This window comes from Rhinolophus hipposideros (genome assembly GCF_964194185.1).
Source record: "Rhinolophus hipposideros genome assembly, chromosome: 12".
NCBI lineage: Eukaryota > Metazoa > Chordata > Mammalia > Chiroptera > Rhinolophidae > Rhinolophus > Rhinolophus hipposideros.
Window position 1 is genome coordinate 43,796,237 of NC_138058.1, and position 27,379 is coordinate 43,823,615.

A 27,379-nucleotide genomic window follows, 5' to 3' on the forward strand; every position below is an offset into this window, starting at 1 on the left:
GACAACCACTCCGAGGATAAAGAAGACAGAGCTGGAGAATGTAGTCAGGGGACCAGCCCACTTACTAGTACACTGAATTCTCATGCAGCTGCCAACTTTAGGGCAAAGACAGTACCCCACATATATAGCCCAAGACCCAGAAGAAATTTATCCAGATTTTGAAATGATCTACCAGTAGTAGCTGAGTCCCTTGGGCAGGACAAGTGTTAGAATCAATTAAACTCTCTAAGTGGGGTTGCCTCCAAAAAATTGGGAATTTGCCCTGTGACCAGCCAGATCCAGGTATGTAACGTTAGGGACCCATCACAGACCTACTCATCCCAGCTCTGCTCTCTCTGTGAGAGTACTGTCCTGGAGAACACCAACCATTACTGAAGCTAGGAATTCTAGATTTAGAGACCATGTACACTCTACCCGTTTAGAGAAGCAGGATGGGGGAAATGTTCCTCTGAAGGATTTGAATCTACTAAGAAAGAGAGTATTACAGAATAATTTATTGGGATAATCTGCTTTGTTCTTATTGGTGCAGGAGAATCAGAGCTATTTGTGTTTTACATTTTGTTTTCTCTCCCTGATTTTAAAACAGTTATCCAGGTCTTCTGTCTCAAATGAGATTAGACAATCTAATTTGGCCAAAGCAGAAGAAGGTTCCTAAAAGAGAGTATCTCTTCTTGCCATTTGTTTTAGGAAGTCTAAAAGTCAATGAGGGGATTCCCCGTTAGGGAAACAGAAGAGCGGTAGTATCTTTAATGGACAAAGAGTTGCAAAGAGGTCTTCCACGTTAAGAAAAATAAAAAAACTTAAGGAGGGAGGGAAAACCCACCATGACTCGGGAAGAGGACAGAAATCTGAAGCTTCAAGAAGAACGGGAACCTAACCCCCTTCCCCGCTCACAATTCCCCAGAGAGCTAGCAGGATACAAGAAGAAAGACCTGGCCACAGGATAAGCCCAGAGAGATGCATTCTTAGCTCCAGGGATCCTGGCCCCAGCAAAGATTTCCATGTTCACATATAGTATGAGCTGAGCAGAGGCATCTGCCTCCAAGGGACCATCTGGGCTTGCACAATCAGCAGATCGCTAGTAACGAGCATAGACTAAAAGATCTAGAGAAGTTTTCTTGAATATCGTGCTACTTCCTTGGTAAGAATCGTGAGGAACACTGGCCTCAATCCAATAATTGATACTGACTTCACTATGAAGGGGAATTGAAGACTGATTTAAATTTTACTTCGAGATGAAAGGAATGTGACATTTCTCCATGTTCCATCACATCTGATTCATCTATGCTTTGTATTGGTACAGATAATGAGGGTAAATAAATAAATAAATCCTGTTAAAACAGTAAATGAAAGAAATATAAAATCGTATATTTGTATCTGCTTCTGAATTATAATTTTATTAAATTCCATACAGTGAACTAAAAACTTGAGCTCTGCGGGCTATATTTAAATAAAAATAAGCTTTACAATACATGATATAGTCCTACTGATGTTTATGATATATGGAGCTCATAAGTTTTACCACTCTGCATCACCAATGGCTTTTGCAAATACATAGTCTCTCCCTCCAAAACACATAACACCATCTTTCAAATAGAATTTCCATTTGTTCTTGCTGCGATGAATCTAGAGGGAGAAAAACAGTCTAAATTAATTAATTTTAAAGTCAAAGGATTATTTACATTTCTTTTCATATCACTTGGGATTATTCTGAGAGTTCTTTAAAATAAGACCTCCTCAAGATAGTTCATTCATTCATTCATTCATTCATTCATTCAGCAAATACTTAAGGTTCATATGTGTCAGATATTGCTTTAGACACTGAATATATATCAGTTTTTAAAAAGAAAAAAATTATATATAGGTATATATAGACATATATGTACACGTGTATAGATACATATACATATATATATATATATATATATAATCCTGTCTTTGAAGAGTTTACATTTTAGTAAGGATAGGGGAAACAGAAATCTAATAAACAATACATTATATAGAACATTAAAAGGTGACAACTGCTATGAAAAATACAGCAAGAAAAGGATGATCACAAATACAGAGGTGGGGTTATCATTTTAAAGAGGAAAGTCAGCGTGGGTCTGACTTATGAGGTAACATTTGAGCAAAGACTTGAAGAAGGTTAGGGATAAAGCCAGGAAGATACTGATTGAAGAGCACTTCAGGCAAAGGGAACAGAAGTACAAAAGTCCTGAGGAGGGGCACGCCTGGTTGCTCAAGAACAGCAAAGAATTCAGTATGTCTGCAAAGGAATCAATTCCTGCTAATATTAGCAGGAATTTTTTTTTTTTAAGTGGTGTTTCACTTTAAAGAAAAAATGTCACAATAAAACACTGAGCAAGCTCAGAAGACATAGCTTATAACTTATTAGATTCTATTGGCTGTTCTTTGAATTCAGTAAGTCAGCCTAGATACAGACAAAATAAAAACTAGGAAATCCCACTGTCTCAAGAGGTAAGAAATTATAAAAGCATTGTTACTTCTAGGTAAAACACAAGTGACTACGTATTTTAAAAAACCTTAGAAATGTATGGTCTGAAATCAAGGGTAAAAAAATTAAACCTAGTTGACTGCAAATACTAGTTAAATCAAGGAAGAGAAGTCTATGACTCGTACCTGGAAAAGAACATAATGAAGAGGATTAGCCCTACTAGATACTAAAAACCTCAATAAGGAAACCAATTAATACAGACCAATGGACAAATCAATGGAATAAAATCAAGAAGTAAACCCAAATACATAGAGAAATTATGTAGACAATAAAGAAATCATTCTCTTATCACTGTGAACAAGATAGACTTTTCAATAAGTAATGTTAGAAAAATTGGGTAGCCACTTAAAAAAAAGTTGGAACCATATGTCACATTATACACCAAAACAAACACCAAATGAATCAAGACTTACATTTCTTAAAAGACACCAAAGAAATACTGGAAGAAAACATGGGTGAATCCCTTTAAAATCTTGAGGTAAGAAAGAACTTTCTATTAACGACTCAAAATTTAGAAGCCATACAAATAAAGGTGGATAAATTAAACATCTGCATTAGAGAAAGAAAAAGCACTGAAAGCAAACAACTGAAGAAAAAGTACTTCTGCATATACCAAGGCTAATTTCCCCCAAAAGAATACAACTCTTAGAAATCAATAAATAGACCAATAATCGACTTTTTTAAAATAGAAATTATGAACAAGCAACTCACATGAAAGTAAATACAAATGGCCCTTAAACAAACAGAAATTTAAAATTTTCACCAAGATATCGTTTTTCACCTTTTCTAATAGCAAAGATCCAAATGTTTTATTATACTTGATTGGCAAGACTATAGGAAAAGAAAAGCACTCAAACCTTGTGATGGGAAGATACACTAGGATAGCCTCCAGGAGAGCATTCTGGCAATATCTAACCAAACACATTTGCCCTTTGACCCAGTAATCTCATTTCTGGGGATTTATTTAATAGATAACTGCACATGTATAAAACGTCTTATGTATGTGGCCATTCAATAGCCAACGACTGAAAACTAACTCAAATATTCATCAGGGGGATCAGTTAAATAAATTTTAATGATTCTACAATGGAATATTACACAGCTATCAAAACACTTGCACAAAGATCTCCAAGATAGATTGTTACTCTCTTTAAAAGACAATGTGCATTTAGTGGTTACCAGAGAGTAAGGCGGGAAAGGGGTGGTAGATGAGGGTAAAGGGGAACAAATATATGGTGATGGAAGGACAACTGACTCTGGGTGGTGAGCACACAACGGGATTTATAGATGATGGATTATAGAATTGTACACGGGAAATCTATGTAACTGTACTAACAATTGTCACCCCAATAAACTTCAATTAAAAAAAAAAAGATAAGGTACAGAAAAAGCATTGTTTGTGCTACCTTTTAGACTTGTACTTGAATAAAAAGAACATATTAAGAAGTTAATATGACTGATTTCTCATTTGTACTCAAGGCAGAGACAGGACAGGAAGCACAAATGGTGAAGGAACGGGAACCAGACTTTTTAACGTATAACTTTTGTAGTGTTTTGCTGTTTTTAATGATGTGTGTGCAGTATTGATTCAAAAAACAAAACATACACTACATATGAGAGAGAAAAAGAGATACTGTGCTACACACTTAGCAATTACTCACTAGCAAAGGATTGTACTGGACAAAGCCAGCTATAAGCAAAACTTCGCTAAACTTGTTAAATGAAGATGCAGCGCATTCAAATAGTTTCACATTTAACTATAAACAGTGTCTTATTCGTAGCATAGAACACTTCCTTCCGTCTATAGTAAAAGGCTTCATTTCACCAGTAATCTTCCCTATGCTACCCTTGTTACTTTAACCTTTATATTAATCTTACACAATCCTTAGGCTTCTGAAATAACATGTCCATACACCTTAATTCTCACTCAGCAAGTTGATCAATGACCTTCATTTAACCTTTTCTCATAGCACACTTAATTTTGGTGAAGTTTTTCCCCAATCATTTAATTAATATATTTTAAAGGTAAATTCCTTGTGTTAACCAAAGCCAAAAATACACTTAAAAAAAAAATGTTTCTCAAAGGTTAATGAGCATGCAAATCTCCTGGGGGTGTCTTGTTAAAATGCACGTTCTGATCCAGTAGTCTGGGATAAGACCCCAAATTCTGCATTTGTATCATTCTCCAGGGGAACGATGCCACTGGCCTTCAAAACACACTGAGTAGTAAAGCCCTTAAAAGACTTCTGAAAAGTCTTTCAATGTACTTGAGTCTTTCAATACTACTTGAAACAAGCCAACTGATGACAAGAACTGGAAAGTTACTCATAAAAATTCAGTATGACAGTGTTCCCTTCCACCCCGTTTTGACTTTATAGGTGCATTCTCTTTGCTAGCTATCTTCTAATTTCATCACTCCCTTTTAAAAACTTCTCAGTGGTTTCCCCAATGCCTTGGTTTCCATTAAAATTTTTAGTATTGTTCTTAAAATATTAACTAATTAGACAACGAGATTTGTTAACACTATACATCTAATGCCATTCCTATATGCTGCACAGATTGTTGTAAGAAGCAAAAGACAATGAAAAAATACTTTGAAAAATATGTAATTAAATATGTACCACTATGTAATTAATTACAAGCAATTTCCCACACTGAAGTACAACAAAGTATACTCTATCCATAATGGTCTAGAAAATTCTTTGTGCCTCTAGGGAAGGCACATATAATTTAGTGCCTTATACTATTTCCTTCATAGAAGGCAATACATGATTTATTAAAAAGTAACATAAGTTTCAAACTAAGAATGGTCCTTTTTCCATTACCTATTCCTTCTTACGTTTATATTTACCAGCACCTAAATTGATATTTATTATCTGTATAAAATGTTATAGGACAGAAAACAATCTTATTTTTAGAGAAAAGGATTTATTTTTACAATTCAAAACAGCATGCTCTGTTTCACGGTAGTATACTGAAATTGTTACGGAAAAAAAGTCAAAGACGTAAACATGCATTCGTTATCCCTGAAATGAAAATGAAAACCTCAGTGAGGTACCACTTCAAACCCACTAGGATGGCTAGAATCAAAAAGTCAGATAACAAGTGTTAGTGAGAATGTGGATCAATCTAAACCTTCATATACTTGGTGGGAATGAAAAATAGTACAGCAACTTTGGAAAACAGTCTAGTAGTTCCTCAAACTATTATTATTACATGAACCAGGAATACCACTTTTACATATGTATCAAGAGAAATGAAAATATATGTTCACACAAAAATTTATTAAAGCAGCTTTCTTCTTAATAGCCAAAAGGTAGAAACAACACAAATGTCCATCAACAGATGAATGAATAAACATATTGTGGTATATCCATTCATTAGACTAGTATTCAGCAATAAAAAGGAATGAAAAACTGTTACATGCTATAACATGACTGAAACTTTAAACACGGTGCAAAGAAGCCTGTCACAACAGACCACATATCACATGATTCCTTTCATATGAAACTCCAAATAGGGAAATCTAAAGAGACAGAAAGTAGATTAGTGGGTCCTTAGACCTGGTAGAGAGGAGGGAGGAAATAGAGAGACACAGGAGTGAGAACTAATGGGCATGGGGTTTCTTTTCAACATGATAAAAATATTCTAAAATTGACCATGTTAATGGTTGCATATACCCATAAATATACTTCAAGTATTGAATTGTACACTTTAAAACTGCATATATCCATGAATATACTAAAAACCATTGAACTGTACACTTTAAATAGGTAAAATATGTAGTATATGAATTACATCTCAAGGTTTCCAAAAACTAAATATGTAAAAATGCATGAATTAAGGACAAAAACTGACCATTCTACTACATAATCACAGTTACAGTGTTTTGTTTTTTTAAAAAATGAGTGTTATATTTCTGTTGCTAAAGTTAAATTGCTACTAACTTAATTTCTAGGCTTGAAACCTGAGAGACATCTTCAACCCTCCCTTATTATAGATAATTCTGTAATGCCCAACAGATCATCAAGTCCCACTGATTCTTCCATCACAATCTCTGACTCTTCCATGTTCTACACTGCCATCCTTAATCTGGAATCTGGTTACTTCACGTTTGCACTATCGCTATTTTTATCATTTGCCTCGTCTAAGTCAGAAAACGTTTCCAGTTTTTAAACCCAATTACAATTTTCTCAATAACATCCTTAGAAGGCTAATGTCCATCAAATCAATTCTAGATTTCTCCTACCAGGATTCTGGATTTTCCGATCTGCTCCCAACTCTGTTCCCCACCCAGCCTCATTTCCTAATATATCCAGAAGGAGAACACTTCAAGGCAGAGCTGCCTCCTCACTGCCCCTTGCACATTCTCATGCATTCATTTCCCTGCTTTTTATCAGGCTATTCTACTGTGAATGCCTGCTCTCCACACTTATCTATATCCTACAAATCATTCAAGACCTATTTCAAAGCCCCACATCACCCATGAAGGATTTGTGGAGGACTCCAACTACAAATGATTCCTGTATCTCCTAGCCACTTTTAGGAATTACTACCTGTGCCACTTATCTTAGTATTTGATTTACCTTTCATATATTTTGGCTTTTGATTTACCTACCATCTCATTGTATGCCATTCTATTATTCCATACACAAACATCTTGTTTCAATAAGATCATCACCTTCTTGAGATAAGGATTCTTGCTTTTTTTGTATCACTGAGATCACCAGCACAGTGTTAGACCCAAAATACACCCCCAAAACTTATAGAATTAATTAGCTATTTCCAGAATAATTTAACTGTGAACTATAACTATAACCATCATATTTCCCATCATTTTACACACCTTTCTACTATTAATTAATGCAGTTAATAAACCCAAAGTCTAAAAGGTGAATACAGTACCTTGTCATACTGACAGACAATTACATTATCTGTGTCAAACAGGTCTGGCACATCCTGCTCACTGACATCATCTCCAGAATTTAAAGGGTCCTAAAAATAAAAGACAGCCACATTAAGAAATTTAATGATGCTTTGTATTTTTTAAAGACAGACATATGCAAATAAAGGAACTTGGAGAGACAGAATAGTAGTGTACTTAAAAGTCAAATAGCCTGAGCTTGAATCCCAACTTGGCCACTTAATAACTACCTACTTTTGGCAAAAATCCTTATATCTCAGTTTTCTTAGCTGAAAAAAACGAGGATAGTAATAAGACCCACAGGGCAGTGAGAATGTCAAATAACATAAGGCAGGTAAGACTTAATATAGTACCTGGAACATATATAAAGCCAACCATAAATGATAGTTAATACTACTTATATGCTTCTTAATTGCCATATTCCAAAGATTTTAGTGCTGTATTAGGATTAGAGCAAATACAATATGCCTCTACCCTGACTACCTTCTTTACCTCCATTCCCATGCCCTAAACCTCCCACTATCTCTAGTTAAAACCAACAAATACAGTGGCTGATCACTAAATACTTAATTCCAGTTTAAATAAGAGTTTAAGATTAAAAGTTGAAATACTAGTGTACAAATAAATCTCATTGTAAAAGACTAAAGACAGAGTTAATCTTAATTGTTATTTCTCCTGGTTCCAAAGTATATTAAAGTACAAATGTTAGAAACAAAGAAAGTTTCAGCTCAAAAGTAATCCTCACCTCTTCCACAATTTCTATTTGAGGGTCTTCATTATCACTACTGTTGGCAGTTGAATCTCCATTTGATATACTATCAGCTTCTTCTTCAAGTACCTTTAGGTCTCCTCCATCAATAATCCCCAGAAATTCATTCTCATCTACATCTCTTGTACTTCCTATTTCATCATTGGAAGATGTATCACCAGTTCCATCTATTTGAATTATCTCATTAATATCATCATTGGTTATCTGAATGCTTAAATCCATCTGAGAATTAGAATCCTAAAAAGAAAAAGAAATGCAGTAACTTCTCAAGTCAAACAATGTGTATAAAACATTGAATTACACAAAATATAAAATCACTTAAACCTCTCATAAGTGGTCACTTAAAGTGTTTCTTTTCTGTAAGATGATGTTCCCTAATTTTGAATTATAGAAGACCCCTAGCATTTCTATTAAACATAGGAATAATTTTTAAATTGTAAGTAAAGTAAACCCGCTTACAGTCATACATAGACAGCAAATGAGTTCACTGCTTTCAGATAATATTTACCCGTCTTTATATACCTTAAATTTATATAGTACATATTAGGTTTTAAGTATTTCATGAAGTGGAAAGGACAAGTGACATCATGCTCAATGGATAAATAAAAAATATAATATAAAGGACTGTACTAACTGAACAAGCCAAATATAAAAGGACAAATATAAATCAAAATTGATATAACTGGAAAAAAGAAACAAATCCAAATTTATAGTTGGAGATTTCAACATTCCTCTCTCAGTAATCAACAGAGAAAGTAGACTGATATTCAGTAGAAGACCCGAACAACACAATTAACCAACTTAACATACTGGCATTTATAGAATACTCCACCCCAAAATAGCCAAATGCACATTCTTTTCAAGGGTACACAGAAGTTCACCAAGATGGACCATATTCTGGGCCATAGAACAAACGTTAACAAACTTAACACACACAAAGTATGTTCTCTAATCACAAAGGAATTAAGCCAGAAATCAGTACCAGAAAGATCTGTGAGATGTAGCTAAAGCAATGCCTAGAAGGAAATTTATAGCTTTACATTACATTATAAAAGAAGCAAGTCTCGAATCAATAGCCTAAAATGCCACCTTAAGAAACTAGAAAGACCAAATTAAGCTCAAAGCAAACAAGAAATAAACATAAGGAAATAAATGAAATTGAGAACAGAAAAAAATAGTCAATTAGACTAAAAGTTCATTCTTTGAAATGATCGATAAAATTGATAAGCCTCTAGCCAGACTGACAAAGAGAGAGAAAAATACAGATAAACATTATTAGGAATTAAAATGCCATAAATCTTGAACATTACAATGATGAGGAAATTGTCTTTTATTTGGGTTGGGTAGCTTATAAACAACAGAAAGTATTTCTCATGGAGACAATGAAGTCCAAGATCAAGGTACGAGAAGATTTGCTATTTAGTGAGAACCCACTTTAAGGTTCAGAGATGACGCCTTCTCACTGTGTCCTCACATGGCAGAAGGGTTAGGGAGCTCCGTGGAGTCTCTTTTACAAGGCAACTAATCCCATTCATGAGCTACTCACCTTCCACTCTCATGACCTAATCACCTCCCAAAGGCCTCACCTCCTAACTACCATCATCTTTGGGGGTTAGGATTTCAACATATGAATTCGGAGTGGCGGGGACGACATAAACATTCAGACTGATAAAAATCAATTTACAAAAATTAATTTTGTCTGTATAACAGCAGTAAACAATTGGAAATTGAAAAACAGTACTAATTAAAGCAGGAAGAGAAAAAAAATTCATCACATACAAGGGATCTGCAATAAGATAACAAGCAGAAACTTTGAAGGCCAGAAGGCAGTGAGATGATATATATATATTTTTTAAATGCTGAAAGGAAAGACTGTCAACTGAGAATTCTATATCTGGCAAAACTGTCCTTCAAAAATAATTGAGAAATTAAAGCTTTCCCAGATGAAAGCTGAATAAATTAATTACCACTAGACCTACCCTATAAGAAATAGTAAAGGGAGTCCTTTAAACTGAAATGAAATAAAGCTAGAGAGTAACTTGAAGCTTCACAAAATGTAAAGTTCTCTGGTAAAGGTAAATACATGGACAAACATAAAAACCAGTATTATCATAATTTTGGTATGTAACTCTACTTTTTATTCCTCTATGAGAGTTAAAATACAAAAAGCATAAAAATAATTATAATTATAAATCTATATTAAGGGGTACACAATATAGAACATGTAATTTGGTACATCGACAACAAAGTGGGGACAGTGAAGCTGAAAAGGAGTAGAGTTTTAACATAAGATTGAAGTGGATTTGATATCAGTTCAAAATATACTGTTATAACTTTAAGATGCTACTAGTAATCCCCCTGGTAACCACAAAAATAAATATCTATAGAATATACACAAAAAGAAATAAGAAGGGAATCAAAATGTGTCACTACAAAAAGAATCAACTACACACAAAGGAAGGCAGTAAGGAAGCAAATGAAGGATGAAGAAACTAAAAGACACAGAAAACAAACGAAATGGCAAGAGTAAGTCCTTCCCTATCAGTAATTACTTTAAATGTAAATGGATTAAACAACCCAATCAAAAAACAGAAACTGGCAGAGTGGATTAAAAATAAAAAAACAGGTCCTAACTACATGCTGTGTACAAGAGACTCACTTGAGATGCAAGAACACATATAGATTGAAAGTAAAAGAATGGAAGAAGATATTCAATGCAAATAGTAACCTAAAGAAAGTTGAGAGAGCTATACTACTATTAGACAAAATAGACTTTAAGTCAAATTCTGCTGTAAAAAAACAAAGAAAAACATTGTATAATAAAAGAATCATTTCACCAAGAAGATATAACAATTACAAACATGCACCAAATGCCACAACAAACTGGCAGAATTGAAGGGAGAAATCTCTGTACAATGACAGTAGAAAACTTCAATACCCCTCCTTGAAATATGAATATAACCACCAGACAGAATATCAGTAAGGAAATAAAGAACTTAAACAATACTATAGACCAATTGGACCTAACAGACATATACAAAACATGCAATGCAACAATAGCAGGATCCACATTTTTCCAAAGAGAACACAGAACATTCTCCAGGATAGAACATATGTTAAGCCACAAAACAAATCTTAATATTTAAAAAGACTGAAATTATACAAAGTATCTTTTCTGATCCCAGTGGAATATAGCTAGACACTAATAGCAGAAGGAAAACTGGAAAATCCACAAGATGTGGAAATTACGTAACAGACTCTTTAAAAAAAAATCAATGGATCAAAGAAAAATTTTCTTTAAATCAAACGAATCAAAATCTTTCATCAAAAGATAAAAATATCTTGAGATAAAAGAAAACACAAAACCCAAAACTTATGGGATGTAGCAAAACCAATGCTAGGAAAGAAATGTGGAGCTATAAAGTCTCACATTAAAAAAAGAAAAAGGCTTCCATGTTAACAATCTAAATTTACACCTTAAGGAACTATAAACAAAAAAGAACAAATAAAGCCTAAAGCTAGTAAGAGGAAGGAAATTATAGCAATTAAGTCAGAGATAAACAAAGTAAAGAAAAACAATAGAAAAAAATAAACAAAACCAAAAGTTGGGTACATCAAAAAAAATGGCGGCGTGAGGTGAGCCTCTGTAACGCTCCCCTGGAATTTACAACGAATCGGACAACAATAACTCCACAAAGGACTCCTTGCACAGCAGACAGGCAAGACGAAGAGGCCGACTACTGAATTCACCTCCAGGTGGGTGAATCGCGCGAGCGAGGGAGGAGGGAGAGGAGAAGTGCGGAGACGGAGCAGCGCGGGCGCAGGACACAGACCTAGCTCAGTGCTCGGAGCCCGCTGCTCCCGGATCTTCCGCAGCTGCGGGAGAGGGAAGGACTCGGACTGCTAGGGCTCCGCTTACGGCCCACAGGGCTGAGGGGGCAGCATACAAAACCGCTGAACACAACGCTCGCTCACGGCAGACCTCGGAGCAAAGACTGAGGGAAGAGGGCTGAAATCGGTGGTTTAAGCCCTCACTGCCGAGCGGAGAACGGAAGCCTTAGGCACAGAGACTAGCCACCCCCTCCTTACCCTCCCAGAGTTCGCCCCGCCCCCACCTGCCCGGTGCTAGAAGCGATAAAGTAGCAGTGTCGGATCAAAGGACAGAATATTTGCTGCTCTGAGAACTGTGGACCGCAGACACAGATTCGCAGTTCAACTAGTTCCGGCAAAGGGGAGGGAGCTGTGGAAGCAGGACTGGCTGTGGTGGTGGTCGCCGCCATTGCTCTGGGCCACCTCTCACAACTCACCCCGCCCCTGGCCCCACCTATCTGGGCGGATCCCTGCAGGAGTAAACAGAACTGCTGAAACATACGGGCTCTGAATCTGGTGCAGAAAGAGCTTTGGAACTCCAAAAGCTCTTCGCATACCTATCAACCTGTTGCAGAAGACACTCCTGTAGATGTCTAGGAAGAGAAATAGTAAATCAGTGATTGCCATGAATAACCAAGGCAACAAGATAGCTCAGAAAGAAAGTGAAAAGTCTCCAGAAAAGGAACTTAGAGATATGGACCTTTGTGATTTAAATGACAGAGAATTCAAGATCACAATTCTGAAAAAACTGAACGAGATGCAAGAAAACACAGAAAGGCAGTTTAATGAACTCAGAAACACAATCAAAGAACACCATGAGCATTTTACAAAAGAGATTGAAATCTTGAAAAAGAACCAAATAGAATTTCTGGAGATTAAGAACTCAATAGAAGAAATTAACAATAAAATATCCAGCTTAGGTAGTAGAGTTGACCAGATGGAGGAAAGAATCAGTGACATCGAAGATAGGAACCTGGAATTTACACAGAGGGAAGAAGAAAGAGACTTGAGACTTAAAAGAAATGAAAGAACTCTACAAGAACTTTCTGACTCCATCAGAAAGAGCAATATAAGAATAATGGGCATACCAGAAGGAGAAGAAAGAGGGAAGGGAACAGAGAATATATTCAAACAAATCGTCGATGAGAACTTCCCAAACTTGTGGACAGAACTGGATCCTCGAATCCAAGAAGCAAATAGAACCTAATTACCTCAATCCCAACAGGCCTTCACCAAGGCACATTGTATTGAAGCTGTCTAAAATCAATGACAAAGAAAGAATCCTCAAGGCAGCCAGGGAAAAGAAGACGGTAACTTACAAAGGAAAGCCCATTAGATTATCATCAGATTTTTCAGCAGAAACTCTACAAGCTAGGAGGGAATGGAACCAAATATTCAAACTATTGAAAGAGAGAAATCATGAGCCAAGAATAATATATCCAGCAAAGATCTCCTTTAGATATGAAGGAGGAATAAAGACCTTTCCAGACATCCAGAAGCTGAGGGAATTTTCTAATACACGACCTGCACTACAAGAAATACTAAAGGAGGCTATTAGACCACCATCAACAGGGACAATTTGTGGCAAACGAAACATAAAAAGGGGGAGCGTAAAGGCCTGAACTGGAATATGGGAATAGAGAAAGTAAGCGTACGGAAGATACTGGAATACTCTAAATATCAAACTTTCTTTTACATAAACTCAAGGGTAACCACTCAAAAAACATCCAAATCTGAAATATATACTGTAATAAAAGAAGAAACAGAGGGAAACATCATAGAATACCACCACACAGAAATAACAGACAACAACAAAAAGGCAAAGAAACAATGGAGACACAGCCTTACCAGAAAACTAAAGACAGAATGACAGGAAATCCTCACATATCAATAATCACCCTAAATGTAAATGGACTGAACTCACCAATAAAGAGACACAGAGTAGCAGATTGGATCAAAAAACTAAACCCAACCATATGCTGCCTACAAGAGACACATCTCAGCTTTAAGGACAAGCATAGACTCAAAGTGAAAGGGTGGAAATTGACACTCCAAGCAAATGGTACCCAGAGAAAATCAGGTGTAGCCATAATGATATCAGATGAAACAGACTTCAGGGTGAAAAAGATAACAAGAGACAAAGATGGACATTTCATAATGGTAAAGGGGACTATACAACAAGAAGACATAACAGTCATCAATATTTATGCCCCCAATCAGGGAGCACCGAAATATACCAAGCAACTACTAACAGAACTAAAGGGAGAAATTGACCAAAACACAATTATACTAGGGGACTTAAATACATCATTGACAGCTATGGATAGATCATCCAAACAGAAGATTAATAACGAAATTGCAGCCCTAAATGACACATTAGATGAATTGGACATAATTGACATATATAGAGCACTTCATCCTAAAACATCAGACTATACATTCTTTTCTAGTGTACATGGAACATTCTCAAGGATAGACCATATATTGGGACACAAAATCAGCCTCAGCAAATTTAAGAAGATTGAAATCATACCAAGCATATTCTCTGATCACAAAGCTTTAAAATTGGATATCAACTGCAAAAAGAAAGCAGGAAAAAACACAAATACATGGAGATTAAACAACATACTTTTAAAGAACGACTGGGTCAAAGAAGAAATTAGAGGAGAGCTCAAAAGATACATAGAAACAAATGACAATGAAAATACATCCTACCAAAATTTTGGGGATGCCGCGAAAGCAGTTTTAAGAGGGAAATTTATATCATTACAGGCCTATCTCAAGAAACAAGAAAAATCCCAAATAAATAACCTCATGTTACACCTTAAAAAACTAGAAAAAGAAGAACAAGCGAAACCCAAGGTCAGCAGAAGAAAGGAAATAACAAAAATCAGAGCAGAACTAAATGAAATAGAGAACAAAAAGACAATAGAAAAAATTAATGTGACAAAGAGCTGGTTCTTTGAAAAGATTAACAAAATCGACAAACCCTTGTCTAGACTCACTAAGATAAAAAGAGAGAAGACACTAATTAACAAAATCAGAAATGAAAAAGGGGAAGTTATCACGGACACCACAGAAATACAAAGGATTATCCAAGAATACTATGAAGGACTATATGCCACCAAATTTAATAACTTAGAAGAAATGGACAAGTTCTTAGAAACATATAGCCTTCCAAGGCTGAATCATGAAGAACTGGAAAATCTTAACAGGCCGATCACCAGTAACGAAATTGAATCAGTCATCAAAAACCTTCCCAAAATCAAAAGTCCTGGACCAGATGGCTTCACCAGTGAATTCTACCAAACCTTCAAAGAGGATCTAATACCAATCCTGCTCAAACTCTTCCAAAAAATTGAAGAAGAGTCAGGACTCCCTAACTCATTTTATGAGGCCAACATTACCCTGATACCAAAACCTGGTAAGGACAACACAAAAAAGGAAAACTACAGACCTATATCTCTGATGAATACAGATGTTAAAATCCTAAACAAAATTCTAGCAAATCGAATACAACAATGCATTAAAAAGATTATTCATCACGACCAAGTGGGGTTCATCCCCGGGGCACAAGGATGGTTCAACATTCGCAAATCCATCAATGTGATACATCACATAAACAAAATAAAGGACAAAAATCATATGATTCTATCAATTGATGCAGAAAAAGCATTTGATAAGATACAACATCCATTTATGATTAAAACACTTACTAAAATTGGTATAGAAGGAAAATACCTCAACATAATAAAGGCCATATACGACAAGCCCTCAGCTAATCTCATAATTAATGGTGAAAAGCTGAAGCCCTTTGCTCTACGTTCAGGAACACGACAAGGTTGTCCCCTATCACCTCTGCTTTTCAACATAGTGTTGGAAGTCCTCGCCAGAGCTATCAGGCAAGAGAAAGAAATAAAAGGCATCCAAATTGGGAATGAAGAAGTTAAATTGTCACTCTTTGCAGATGACATGATGCTATATATAGAAAACCCTAAAGACTCCACCAAAAAGCTATTAGAAACAATCAATGAATACAGTAAAGTTGCTGGCTACAAAATCAACGTACAAAAATCCATTGCTTTCCTATATACCAACAATGAAATCTCAGAAAAAGAGATAGAAAAAACAATTCCTTTTGTAATTGCAGCAAAAAGAATAAAATACCTAGGAATAAACTTAACCAAGGATGTGAAGGATTTATATGCTGAAAACTATAAGACATTTTTGAAAGAAATTGAAGAAGACACAAAGAAATGGAAAGACATTCCGTGCTCATGGATTGGAAGAATCAACATAGTTAAAATGGCCATATTACCCAAAGCCATATACAGATTTAATGCAACCCCCATTAAAATCCCAATGGCATTTTTTAAAGAAATAGAACAAAAAATCATCAGATTTGTTTGGAACCACAAAAGACCCCGAATAGCCAAAGCAATATTAAAAAAAAAGAACAATACTGGAGGTATCACACTCCCTGATTTTTCCTTGTACTACAGGGCTACAATTATCAAAACAGCTTGGTATTGGCGGAAAAACAGACACATAGACCAATGGAATAGAATTGAGAACCCAGAAATAAAACCACATAAATATGGACAGATAATTTTTGACAAAGAAGCTAAAAACATACAATGGACGAAAGACAGCCTCTTCAATAAATGGTGCTGGCAGAATTGGATAGCTACGTGCAAAAGAATGAAACTGGACTGCTATCTGTCACCATGTACCAAAATTAATTCAAAATGGATCAAAGACTTAAGCATAAGACCTGACACAATAAACTGCATTGAAGAAAACATAGGTACTAAACTTATGGACCTTGGGTTCAAAGAGCATTTTATGAATTTGACTCCAAAGGCAATGGAAGTAAAAACTAAAATAAACAAATGGGATTATATGAAACTGAAAAGCTTCTGCACAGCAAAAGAAACTATTGACAAAATAATGAGGCAACCAACTGAATGGGAGAAGATTTTCGCAAACAGTTCCTCTGATAAGGGGCTAATATCCAAAATATACAAGGAACTCATGAAACTCAACAACAAAAAAACAAACAACCCAATTGAAAAATGGACAGAGGACCTGAAGAGACATTTCTCCAAAGAGGATATACAAATGGCAAATAGACATATGAAAAAATGCTCAACATCGCTAATCATCAGAGAAATGCAAATGAAAACCACAATGAGATATCACCTCACCCCAGTCAGAATGGCTTTCATCAACAAAACAAATAGTAACAAGTGTTGGAGAGGCTGTGGAGAAAAAGGAACTCTCATACACTGTTGGTGGGAATGCAGACTGGTGCAGCCGCTATGGAAGGCAGTGTGGAGGTTCCTCAAGAAATTACGAATAGAATTACCATATGACCCAGCAATCGCTCTCCTGGGTATCTACCCCAAAAATATAAAAGCATTTCTCTACAGAGACACGTGTACGCCAATGTTCATTGCAGCTTTGTTTACGGTGGCCAAGACATGGAAACAACCAAAATGTCCTTCGATAGATGAGTGGATAAAGAAGTTGTGGTACATATACACAACGGAATACTATTCGGCGTTAAGGAAAGTTGATATAGGAGCATTTGTGACAACATGGATGGATCTCGAGAGAATAATGCTAAGTGAAATAAGTCAGACAGAAAAAGCAGAGAACCCTATGATTTCACTGATATGTGGTATATAAACCAAAAAGAACAAGACAAACAAATGAGAAACAAAAACTCATAGACACAGACAATAATTTAGTGGTTACCAGAGGGTAAGGGGGTGGGGGGTGGGTGATGAGGGTAAAGGGGATCAAATATATGGTGATGGAAGGAGAACTGACTCTGGGTGGTGAACACGCAATGGGATTTATAGACGATGTAATACAGAATTGTACACCTGAAATCTATGTAAATTTACTAACAATTGTCACCCCAATAAAATTAATTTAAAAAAATTAAAAATAGAAAAAAAAAAAAAAAACAAAAGTTGGTTCTTTGAAAAGATCAACAAAATTGATAAACCTTTGGCTAGATTGATGAAGAAGAAAAAGAGAAGACTCAAATAATTAAAATCAGAAATGAAGAGACTTTACTACCAATTTTACAGAAATAACAATTATAAAAGAATACTATGATTATATGCCAACAAATTGGATAACCTAGATGAAATGAACAAATTCCTAAAAACACATAAGCTACTAAGACTGAATCATTAATAAATAGAAAATCTGAATAGACCTATAACTAGTAAGGGGATTGAATTAGTAATCAAAAACGTCTCAATAAATAAATGCTCAGGACCAAATGGCTTCACTAGAGAATTCTACCAAACATTTAAAGAAGAATTAACACCAATCTTCAAAAAACGTCAACACAATACTAACAGAATTCAATAGCACATTGAAAGGATAATACCATGACCAAGCGGGATTTATTCCTGAAATGCAAGGATGGTTTAACATATGAAAAATCAATGTAATACAACACATTAACAGAATGAAGGGGAAAAAAAACACATAATCACCTCAATTGACACAGAAAAGTATTTGACAAAATTCAACATCCTTTCATGACAAAAAATTTTAATTTTAATTTTAATTTTAAAAAAAACAACACTCACAGTAGGATTATAAGAAAATTGCCCCAACATAATAAAGGCCACCTATGAGAAGCCCTCAACTAACAGCATATTCAAAATGGTGCAAAACTAAAAGCTTCCCTGAGATCAGAAACAAGGCAAAAATGCCCACTCTTGCCACTTCTGTTCAACATAGTACTGAAAGTCCTGGCTAGGGCAAATAGGCGAGATTAAAGAAATAAATGGCACCCAAATCAGAAAAGATGAAGTAAAATAATCTCTGTTTGCAGATGACATGATCTTTTATGTACAAAACCTTAAAGCTTACACACACTCACACACACATGCACACACACACACACAACTGTTGAATGAATTCAGCAAAGTTTCAGAATACAAAATCAATATGCAAAAATCATTTGTATTTCTATACACTAACAACTAATAACCTGAAAATCATTTAAGATCAAATGAAATAAAATACTTAGGGATAAACATAATCAAGGAGTCAAAAGACTTGTTTACTGAACACTACAAACACTGTTGAAAGAAATTAAAGAAGACACAAATAAATGGGAAGACATTCTGTTCATAGATCAGAAGAGTTAACATTGTTAAGATGTCAATACTACCTAAAGCCATCTAACAGATTCAATGCAAAATCCAAATTACAATTTTTATGTAAATAGAATAATCCACTTTAAAATTCATATGGAATCCCAAGGGACCCTAAAAAAATCAAAATAATTTTGAAAAAGGAAACACAAGTTATATTTTTTATGTAAATAGAATAATCAAGTTGGAGGTTTCACATGACCTGATTTCAAAACTTACTACAATGAGTTTTGTAGTAAGTAAGTTTGTGTAGTAAGTTTGACTACATGAGTCAAACAGTGTAGGAGACAACAGACCAATGGAATAGAGAGCCCAAAAACAAACCCTCAAATACATTGATTTTCAGCAAGAGTGACAAAACCATTCAATGTGGGGAAAAAACAGTCTTTCAACAAATGGTGGTAGGAAACCTGGGAATCTACATGCAAAAGAATGAAATTGGACCCTTACTTTATACCATATACAAAAATTAATTCAAAATGTATTAATGATTTAAACATAAGAGCTAAAACTATAAGACTTAAAAAATATCATAGGGCAAAATCTTCATGACGTGGGATTTGGGAATGATTTCTTAGATATAACACCAAAAGCACATGCAAAAAAAAAAAAGTCAAATGGACTTTATCAAAATTAAAAACCTCTGTGCATCAAAGAACACTATATCAATAGGGTGAAAGGCAACCCATAAAATAGGAAAAAATATTTGCAACTCATATATCTGATAAAGAATTAATATCCAGAATATATAAAGAACTCCTATAACCCAAAAAGAAAACAAACAAATTTGATTTAGAAATGTGCAAAGGACTTGAATAGACATTCTCCAAAGAAGATATACAAATGGTCAATAAGCATGTGAAGATGTTCAATATCTCTAATCATTAGGGAACTGTAAATCAAAACCACAATTAGATACCACCTAACACCCATTAAATGGCAACTATCAAAGGGAGAAAAAAACCAGAAAAGTAACAAGTGCTAGGGAGGATGTGGAGAGATTAGAAACCCCGTGCACTGATGGCAGGAATGTAAAATGGTGCATCTGCTGTGGAAAACAGTATGGCAGTTCCTTAAGAAATTAAAAATAGAATCGCCATATGACCCAGCAATTCCATATGTGGCTATATACACCAAAAAATTGAAAGCCGAGACCAGGTACCAAAGAAATATTTGTACATCCAAGTTTATAGTAGCATTAGTCACAATTGCCACAAGATATAAGTAAACCAAGTGTCCATGAATGGATGAATGGATAAACAAAATATGGTGTATGTATATATATATATATATATATATATATATATATATATACACATACATACACACACAATGGAATATTATTTAACCTTAAAGGAAATTGTGACACATGCTACAACATGGATAAACACTGAAGACATTATGCTAAGTGAAAAGGGACACAAAAGGACATATATTGATACCTACCATGGTCAAATTCACAGAGACAGAAAGTAGAATGATGGCTGCCAGGGACTGGGATGAGGGAGGACTAGGGAATTACTGATTAATGGATATGGAGTTTCAGTTGGGAAAATGAGTATGTTCCAGAGATGGATGGTGGTGATAGTTGCACACAATGGGAATGCACTGATTGCCCCTAACCTGTACAGTTAAAAATGGTTAAAATGGTAAATTTTTACCACAATAGAAAAAATAGGACAAAATCAATAGTGCTAATAAACTGTCAACTATGTAATAAAACTGTGAGAGAGTGCTGGTAGCAAGAAAAATTGGCACACCTCTTTTGAAAAAATTCCAGCAATGTATTTCAAGAACCATGGAAATTTTTAGTTTTTTCTCAATAAGCCTACTTTTGAAAATGTATTTTTAAAAACAATGCAAATGAAGCTTAAAATACAAACAGTTGTGTATTACAGTGTTACTTTTAGACCTATTTATAATAGCACCCAAAATCATGAAATACTCAGATAAAAATATAATAAAATATGTGCAATATCTGTATGTTGAGAACTACAAAACATTAACCAGAAAATTCGAAGACCTAAATAAATTGAAAATGTATGATATTCATGAATTAAAAGACTCATTATTATGAAAATGTCCATTCTCCCCTTGCTGATCTATAAATCCAACACACTCCAAATCAGAGTCCCAGAGGCTTTTTTGTAAAAATTGAGACGCTCATTCTAACATTTACATAGAAAAGCAAGACAATTAGAATAACCAAAATAACTTTGAGAAATAACAGTTAAGAGACTCATACTTTCTGATGTCTAGATGTACCACAAAGCTACCATAATCAAGGAAGCATGATACTAGCGAAAAGAGAAGACACGAGAATTAATAAAAGAGAGTGAAAGTCCACAGATAAACCAACACACATACGGCAAGTGATTTTCACTAAAGGTGAAGTGCTTTAGACACTCAATATCCTTTCACAACTTTCAACAAGTGATGCTATAACGATTGAACACCCTTATGCAGAAAAAACAAACAAGCAAAAACCTTAAATCCTAACCGTGCACTACATACAAAAATTACCCCAAAATGGACCACAGTCTGAAATGTAAAATCTATAAAATTTTTGTAAGAAAGTATGAGAAGATCTTTGCAACCTTTGGTTAGATAACACTCATGAAGCAAAAATCAAAAGGAAAAAAATAATAAATTAGTCTTCATCAAAAATCACCAACTTCTCTCCAAAAGACAGTGCTAAATAGCAAGGATATGAAGCAACCACAAAACTTACTTTACTAGCAGAAACGCAAAATTCAACCACACACTGGTGGTGGAAACAGTCACTTTGGAAATGAGTTTGGTAGTTTCTTATAAACATACAGGTATCAAATGACCTAGAAACCCCACTCCTAGGTATTTACTCGAAAGAAAAGAAAATCTAAGTCCATGCCAAAAAACAAACAAAAAAACCTGCTCATGAATGCTTTCAGGAGCTTTCTTCACAAATGCAAAAACTGGAAACCTAAACCTCCAAATGGTACATGGATAAACAAATGTGGTACAATAGAATATACTGCTATATCCAACAACATAGATGAATCTCAAACGGATTACACTAAAGTGGTATACGATATGATTCCATTCGTTAGTCTTCTGGAAAAGGCAAACCTATAACAAAAGAAAACAGATGAGTGAATGGACTGCCAGGGAGTGGAGGCGGAGAGAGAGTATTGACTACAAAGGGGAATGAGGGACTTCTTCGGCAAGTTCCTAGGATTATCTCAATATCCTCTTCCAAGGTGGTAATTTGATCAAAATAGCCAGCACTTTGGTAGCAACATCCATAATTGATGCGATAGGGCCGTGAATAGAAAGATTTAAGTCTCATGTGGCCAAACCTCCACTACACACATAATCAGCGAACTCCTCCAAGTCAAATTGTTATGAAGGGGTTTTACATCTCTCTCAAAATAAAAAGATGTCTCCCCAAGGATCAATCAAAGGCTTCAAGCATTGTCCTTGCAGCATGAAGGAGAATTTAACATTTTCCTGCACTTTTTGACAAATGTCTTGGAAAAGACAATAATTCAATACCTTCACTCTAATGTATTTGAATTTCATGGCAGCCGACAAGACTTCTTTTAGAATTATTGGCTGTGTTTTAGCACTAATGCACGCCATGTGCTGAAATAGATAGCAATGTTCTCCTCACTGAAGCAGCAAACCCACGTGTTGCCCAGCATCTCAGGAGCACCATCAGCGGTGCAGAGAGTACCAAATTTTGCTAAGCAAAAAAACTTTTCGTTATTACCAAGATGTCAATTTCCAGGTCTCAAAAAAAGGTCTCACGACAGGAATTTTTTTCAGCGTGCCAATCTGCAAATAATGATCAAAATCAGATGCTGGCTGCTCTGAGAAACACTCGTATTTTTTATCTTGTTGAATGTTAAAGGAAAGTCATGGCTGATGCATCTATGAATTCCAGCTGAATATGAAAAAAATGTCAACAGTTGCGATGACATCACCTGAGAGGCACTACTTCAGTTTTCTTTCTCTGCTCTAAAACAGACCAACTCAGTGAGTTCGAAGGTTCTCGGTTTCACCAAGGTCTCTTCAATGGCATATGGCTTCTATAGCTGGATAGTACAATGAACAAACACAGAGTAAGCTTCAAGATGAAGCTTTGTTTATCAAATCCCACTTCCAACCTTTCCAATTGAAGCTATATTCTTAATGAAAGAACCATATTTTTCCAATGGCTGGTAAGGCCTGACAGAAGTTCACACCCATATGTGGGGATCAATATAAACCAAGAGAAACCTAAGCTATAACATACTTTGTTTTCACATTTTCAAACTAAACTATGTGAAATTCAGTTGCCTAAAATCATAATGGCAAGACACATTTTTAATTCTTAACAGATTTAACCCAGGTATCTATCATAGCAGCAGTGATTATATATTACCTGACCATGTACAATAGCCTCCCATGCCACTCTACTCTTATTTGGCACGAAATATACATTATTTTGACAAATACTAAACTACTCTGTTAAATTGGCTTTTTTCCTACAAAGAGAAGCATCAAACACCTGGTTTTTAAAATCTCTGATTTAGATATTAATTTAGGAGTGACATATAGTGACTCAAAATATATTTGCCCAATTAACTGAATTCTGAATTCAAATAACTATATGATATATGATCTTTTAAAGGAACATCCGAATGGAAGAAAAAAAAACTCTCGAAGTTATATTCTCTCCCCTCACCCCATCTATTTTTCATTCATACACTGATTTTCAGCTAGATAAGTAATTCTTAACTTTAACAATACAATCACCTCAGAAAGCTCTTAAACACTAATGAGTGGAATCCACCCCAGACCAATTAGATCCAAAACCCTTGGGTTAGACCTAAATGTTATTTTTTTTTAATTCCCCCAATGATTCTAATATTTAACAAAGGTTGAGAAGTACTGAGCCAATAATCATATACCCTGTTCTTTAAAAGCTTATATTCTAGTATACATGAATGTGTACATATTCTTAGGTGCTAGGTATACAAGGATTAATGTACCTCTCAATGCAAACAAGACATTTGGGTGTGTCTTTTAAGTACATTATAACAGACACACGCTTACAGTGATATGATAACACAGAAGAGACACATTCAATCTAATAATAAAGGGGGAGGAGTAGGTAGAGAAGTATTGAAGATTTCTGGAGGAAGTAATAAATGGATAAGTAGGAATTAACCAGACAAAAGGATGGTGGAGAGAAAAATCAAGGAACCAAGTAAAGAGGATAACAAAAGCAAAAAGAGAGGTAGGGAAAAAAAGCTAACACAGATTCATTTACAGTTTGGTGTTCCCAATAAAGTAGTAGGCATGAAATGAAGAAAGAGTAAATGAACTCTAGCTGAGAAAAAAACATTGAGGTCCCTGCATGAGACATTAAGGAGCTTGAACTTTATCTTGTAGGTGATGGACATTCAGTGACTTGTGAAGCAGGCTGCATTTGGAGTAAATCGATGGTAGCCGTAAGGACAGAGACAATAGCTAATATGCACTGAACACTTACCACATTGATTATCTCACGTAACCCTCCCACCCCCACAACTCTGTGGTAGATACTTTATTTTACAAATCAGGAAACAGCAACGTGTCCAAGTCACAGGGATAAAGAAGGGATTCAAAAGAATTCTGGTCCTTGAAGCCTAAGCCTTTAAACTTTAGGATGGATGGACCAGGAGGAGTGGAGTGAGAAACAGCAAAGACTATAAGCTAATAAATTAGCTAGGAAACTATTATGTTATCCCACGTGAGAGACAATTAGGGCAATGTCAGTAGGGATGAAGATAAGGGAACAGATTCCAGAAATATTTAGTCCTAAAAGTTATCAAAATCACATGATGCAGGCTTAAAAAGGAATGAAATTCTGACACATGCTACAACATTTAAGAACTTTCAAATATTATGCTAACTGAAATAAGCCAGTCGCAAAAGGACAAATATTGTATGATTCTACTTAGAGGTATCTAGAATAGCCAAATTCATAGAGACAGAAAGTAGAAGTTACCAGAGGCTGAATGGAGGTTATAATGGGGAGTTACTGTTTAGTGAGTACAGAATTTCAGTTTCAAATGATGAAAAAGTTCTGGAGATGGATAGTGGCGATGGTTACACACCAGTGTGAATGTCCTTCATGCCACTGAACTATGCCCCTAAAAATGGTTAAATGGTACATTTTTTGTCATATGTATTTTACCACATTTTAAAAATAATTTTTAAAAAGCACATGTTATAAGGAGATTAAGGGGGAAAAGAACCAAAAGATGATTGCAGTCCTTAGCTTGGGACACCAGGTGGGCAGTGTTACCATGCAGCATCTCTGATGAGGAACAATGAGTTATTGTGACATTCTGGTAGAAGTGTCTGGAAGGCAAACAGACACAAGAGGAAGTTCAGAGGAGTAATAGGGTGGAAAGCATAGTGATCAATAGATGGTGGTTAAAACCGAGATAAGGCATGAGGGCGGCCAGATGGCTCAGGTGGTCAGAGCACGGGCTCTGAGCAACAGGGCTGCCGGGTCAGTTCCCACGTGGGCCAGTGAGCTGCGCCCTCCACAACTAGACTGAAGACAATGAGCTGACATGGAGCTTCCAGAGGGACAGCCGGATGGCTCAGTTGGTTGGAGCGCGAGCTCTCAACAAGGTTGCTGGTTCAATTCCCCACCATGGGATGGTGGGCTGCGCCCCCTGCAACTAAAGACTGAAAACAGCAACTGGACTTGGAGCTGAGCTGAGCTGCGCCCTCCACAACTAGATTCAAGGACACGACTTGGAGTTGGAGCTGATGGGCCCTGGAGAAACACACTATTCCCCACTATTCCTCAATAAAATTTTTTAAAAAGATAAGGCATGAGACTGCCCAGGGAAAACATGAAGTAAGAGATGAGCTGAGGATAGACCCTTCGGAAACAGGAGGGACAGGTAAAGAAGAGGAGCTTCTGAAGGAGATAAAAGGATGCAGTCAGAAAGATAAATAATTAAAGGACAGGCAGCAGAAATGACAATATTTGGAGTTGGGGCAGTGAGGATGGCTGTGCAGGGCAGGCAAGAGATAAAAGGGAGTTAAGATACACTACCACACCCATTTATCTCCTACTCTTATTTTTTGGAGTTCTAATAAAGACCTGAGTTTCTAGTTCTCTGTGGCATTATAAAATTTAGAAAACTAAATTCCTACACTGAGGAAAAACTTAATATAGTGACATACAGTTTAAAACAGGAACACATCAAAAATTGTCAAGAATATATTTTACAAAACAGTAAGAATGTTAAATTTACATAGAAATTTAAGATTACCAGTAGTCTACACAGGAAAAGTAAACAATTAGAGCTAATTGTAACTTGCTTTAAGCAATAAGAATTACCAGTAGTCTACACAGGAAAAGTAAACAATTAGAGCTAATTGTAACTTGCTTTAAGCAATAAGAATTTCTGAAAAACTACTTATAAAAAAGAAATGTTATTTATAATTTTTTTGAAAATTATATCAGCATAAACTTTTTCAGATTACGAACTATTTTAAAGCTATCCTGCAGTAAATTTAAAAAATATTTTATAAATACTTTTGAATATTTGGATTTTTGTGTTTTAAATATATTAATAGATCTATTTTAATACTAACCGACAAGTCACATGAAAAGTTACTCAATATATCACATGCCCATAAGGCATTAATGGCACTATTTTAAAGCTTACTGTGGTGCTAGAAGCTAATAAAAACTCTACACATTATCTCCAACAATTCTAAAAATGATGAGGTTAGCTTTATGCCCAGTTTACAGAAGATAACTTCAGAGAGAAACATTATGTAGCTTGCTTACGACTGAGAAATCTGGAAGTTGAACCTATTGTGGCTCCAAAGCTTAGGCTCTCAACCACTGTCCCCTCAACAATCCTTGATACAACTTAACTAATCTATTTCCCCATATCAGAACAAAGTACAAGTTGACATCTAATAAGTAACAGTAGAGTAAGTCCTTAAATTATCACACCAAAACTCTGCAAAGTTCATACAGAGTCCTGGAGAAAAATGCCTCTATAAGTTGTCAGTAAGGAAAACAAACACTTATTTTAAATTTAGTATTTTACCTCGAAACCAAATGTTTC

The 27,379-nt window shown here is 35.4% G+C and overlaps 1 protein-coding gene across 1 annotated transcript in view; it reads right to left on the reverse strand.

Moving 5' to 3' along the window:
• Positions 1 to 1,518: 1,518 nt before the first annotated feature.
• The window catches only part of GTF2A1L (general transcription factor IIA subunit 1 like), a gene marked incomplete at both ends in the record, with an annotated part of 41,182 nt that continues 15,321 nt past the window's right edge, over positions 1,519 to 27,379 (reverse strand). Inside the window, 3 exons of the mRNA XM_081068845.1 lie at positions 1,519 to 1,626; positions 7,421 to 7,510; positions 8,185 to 8,445. Coding sequence (XP_080924971.1) covers positions 1,519 to 1,626; positions 7,421 to 7,510; positions 8,185 to 8,445 — 459 coding nt within the window. The remainder of the gene's footprint in view (positions 1,627 to 7,420; positions 7,511 to 8,184; positions 8,446 to 27,379) is intronic.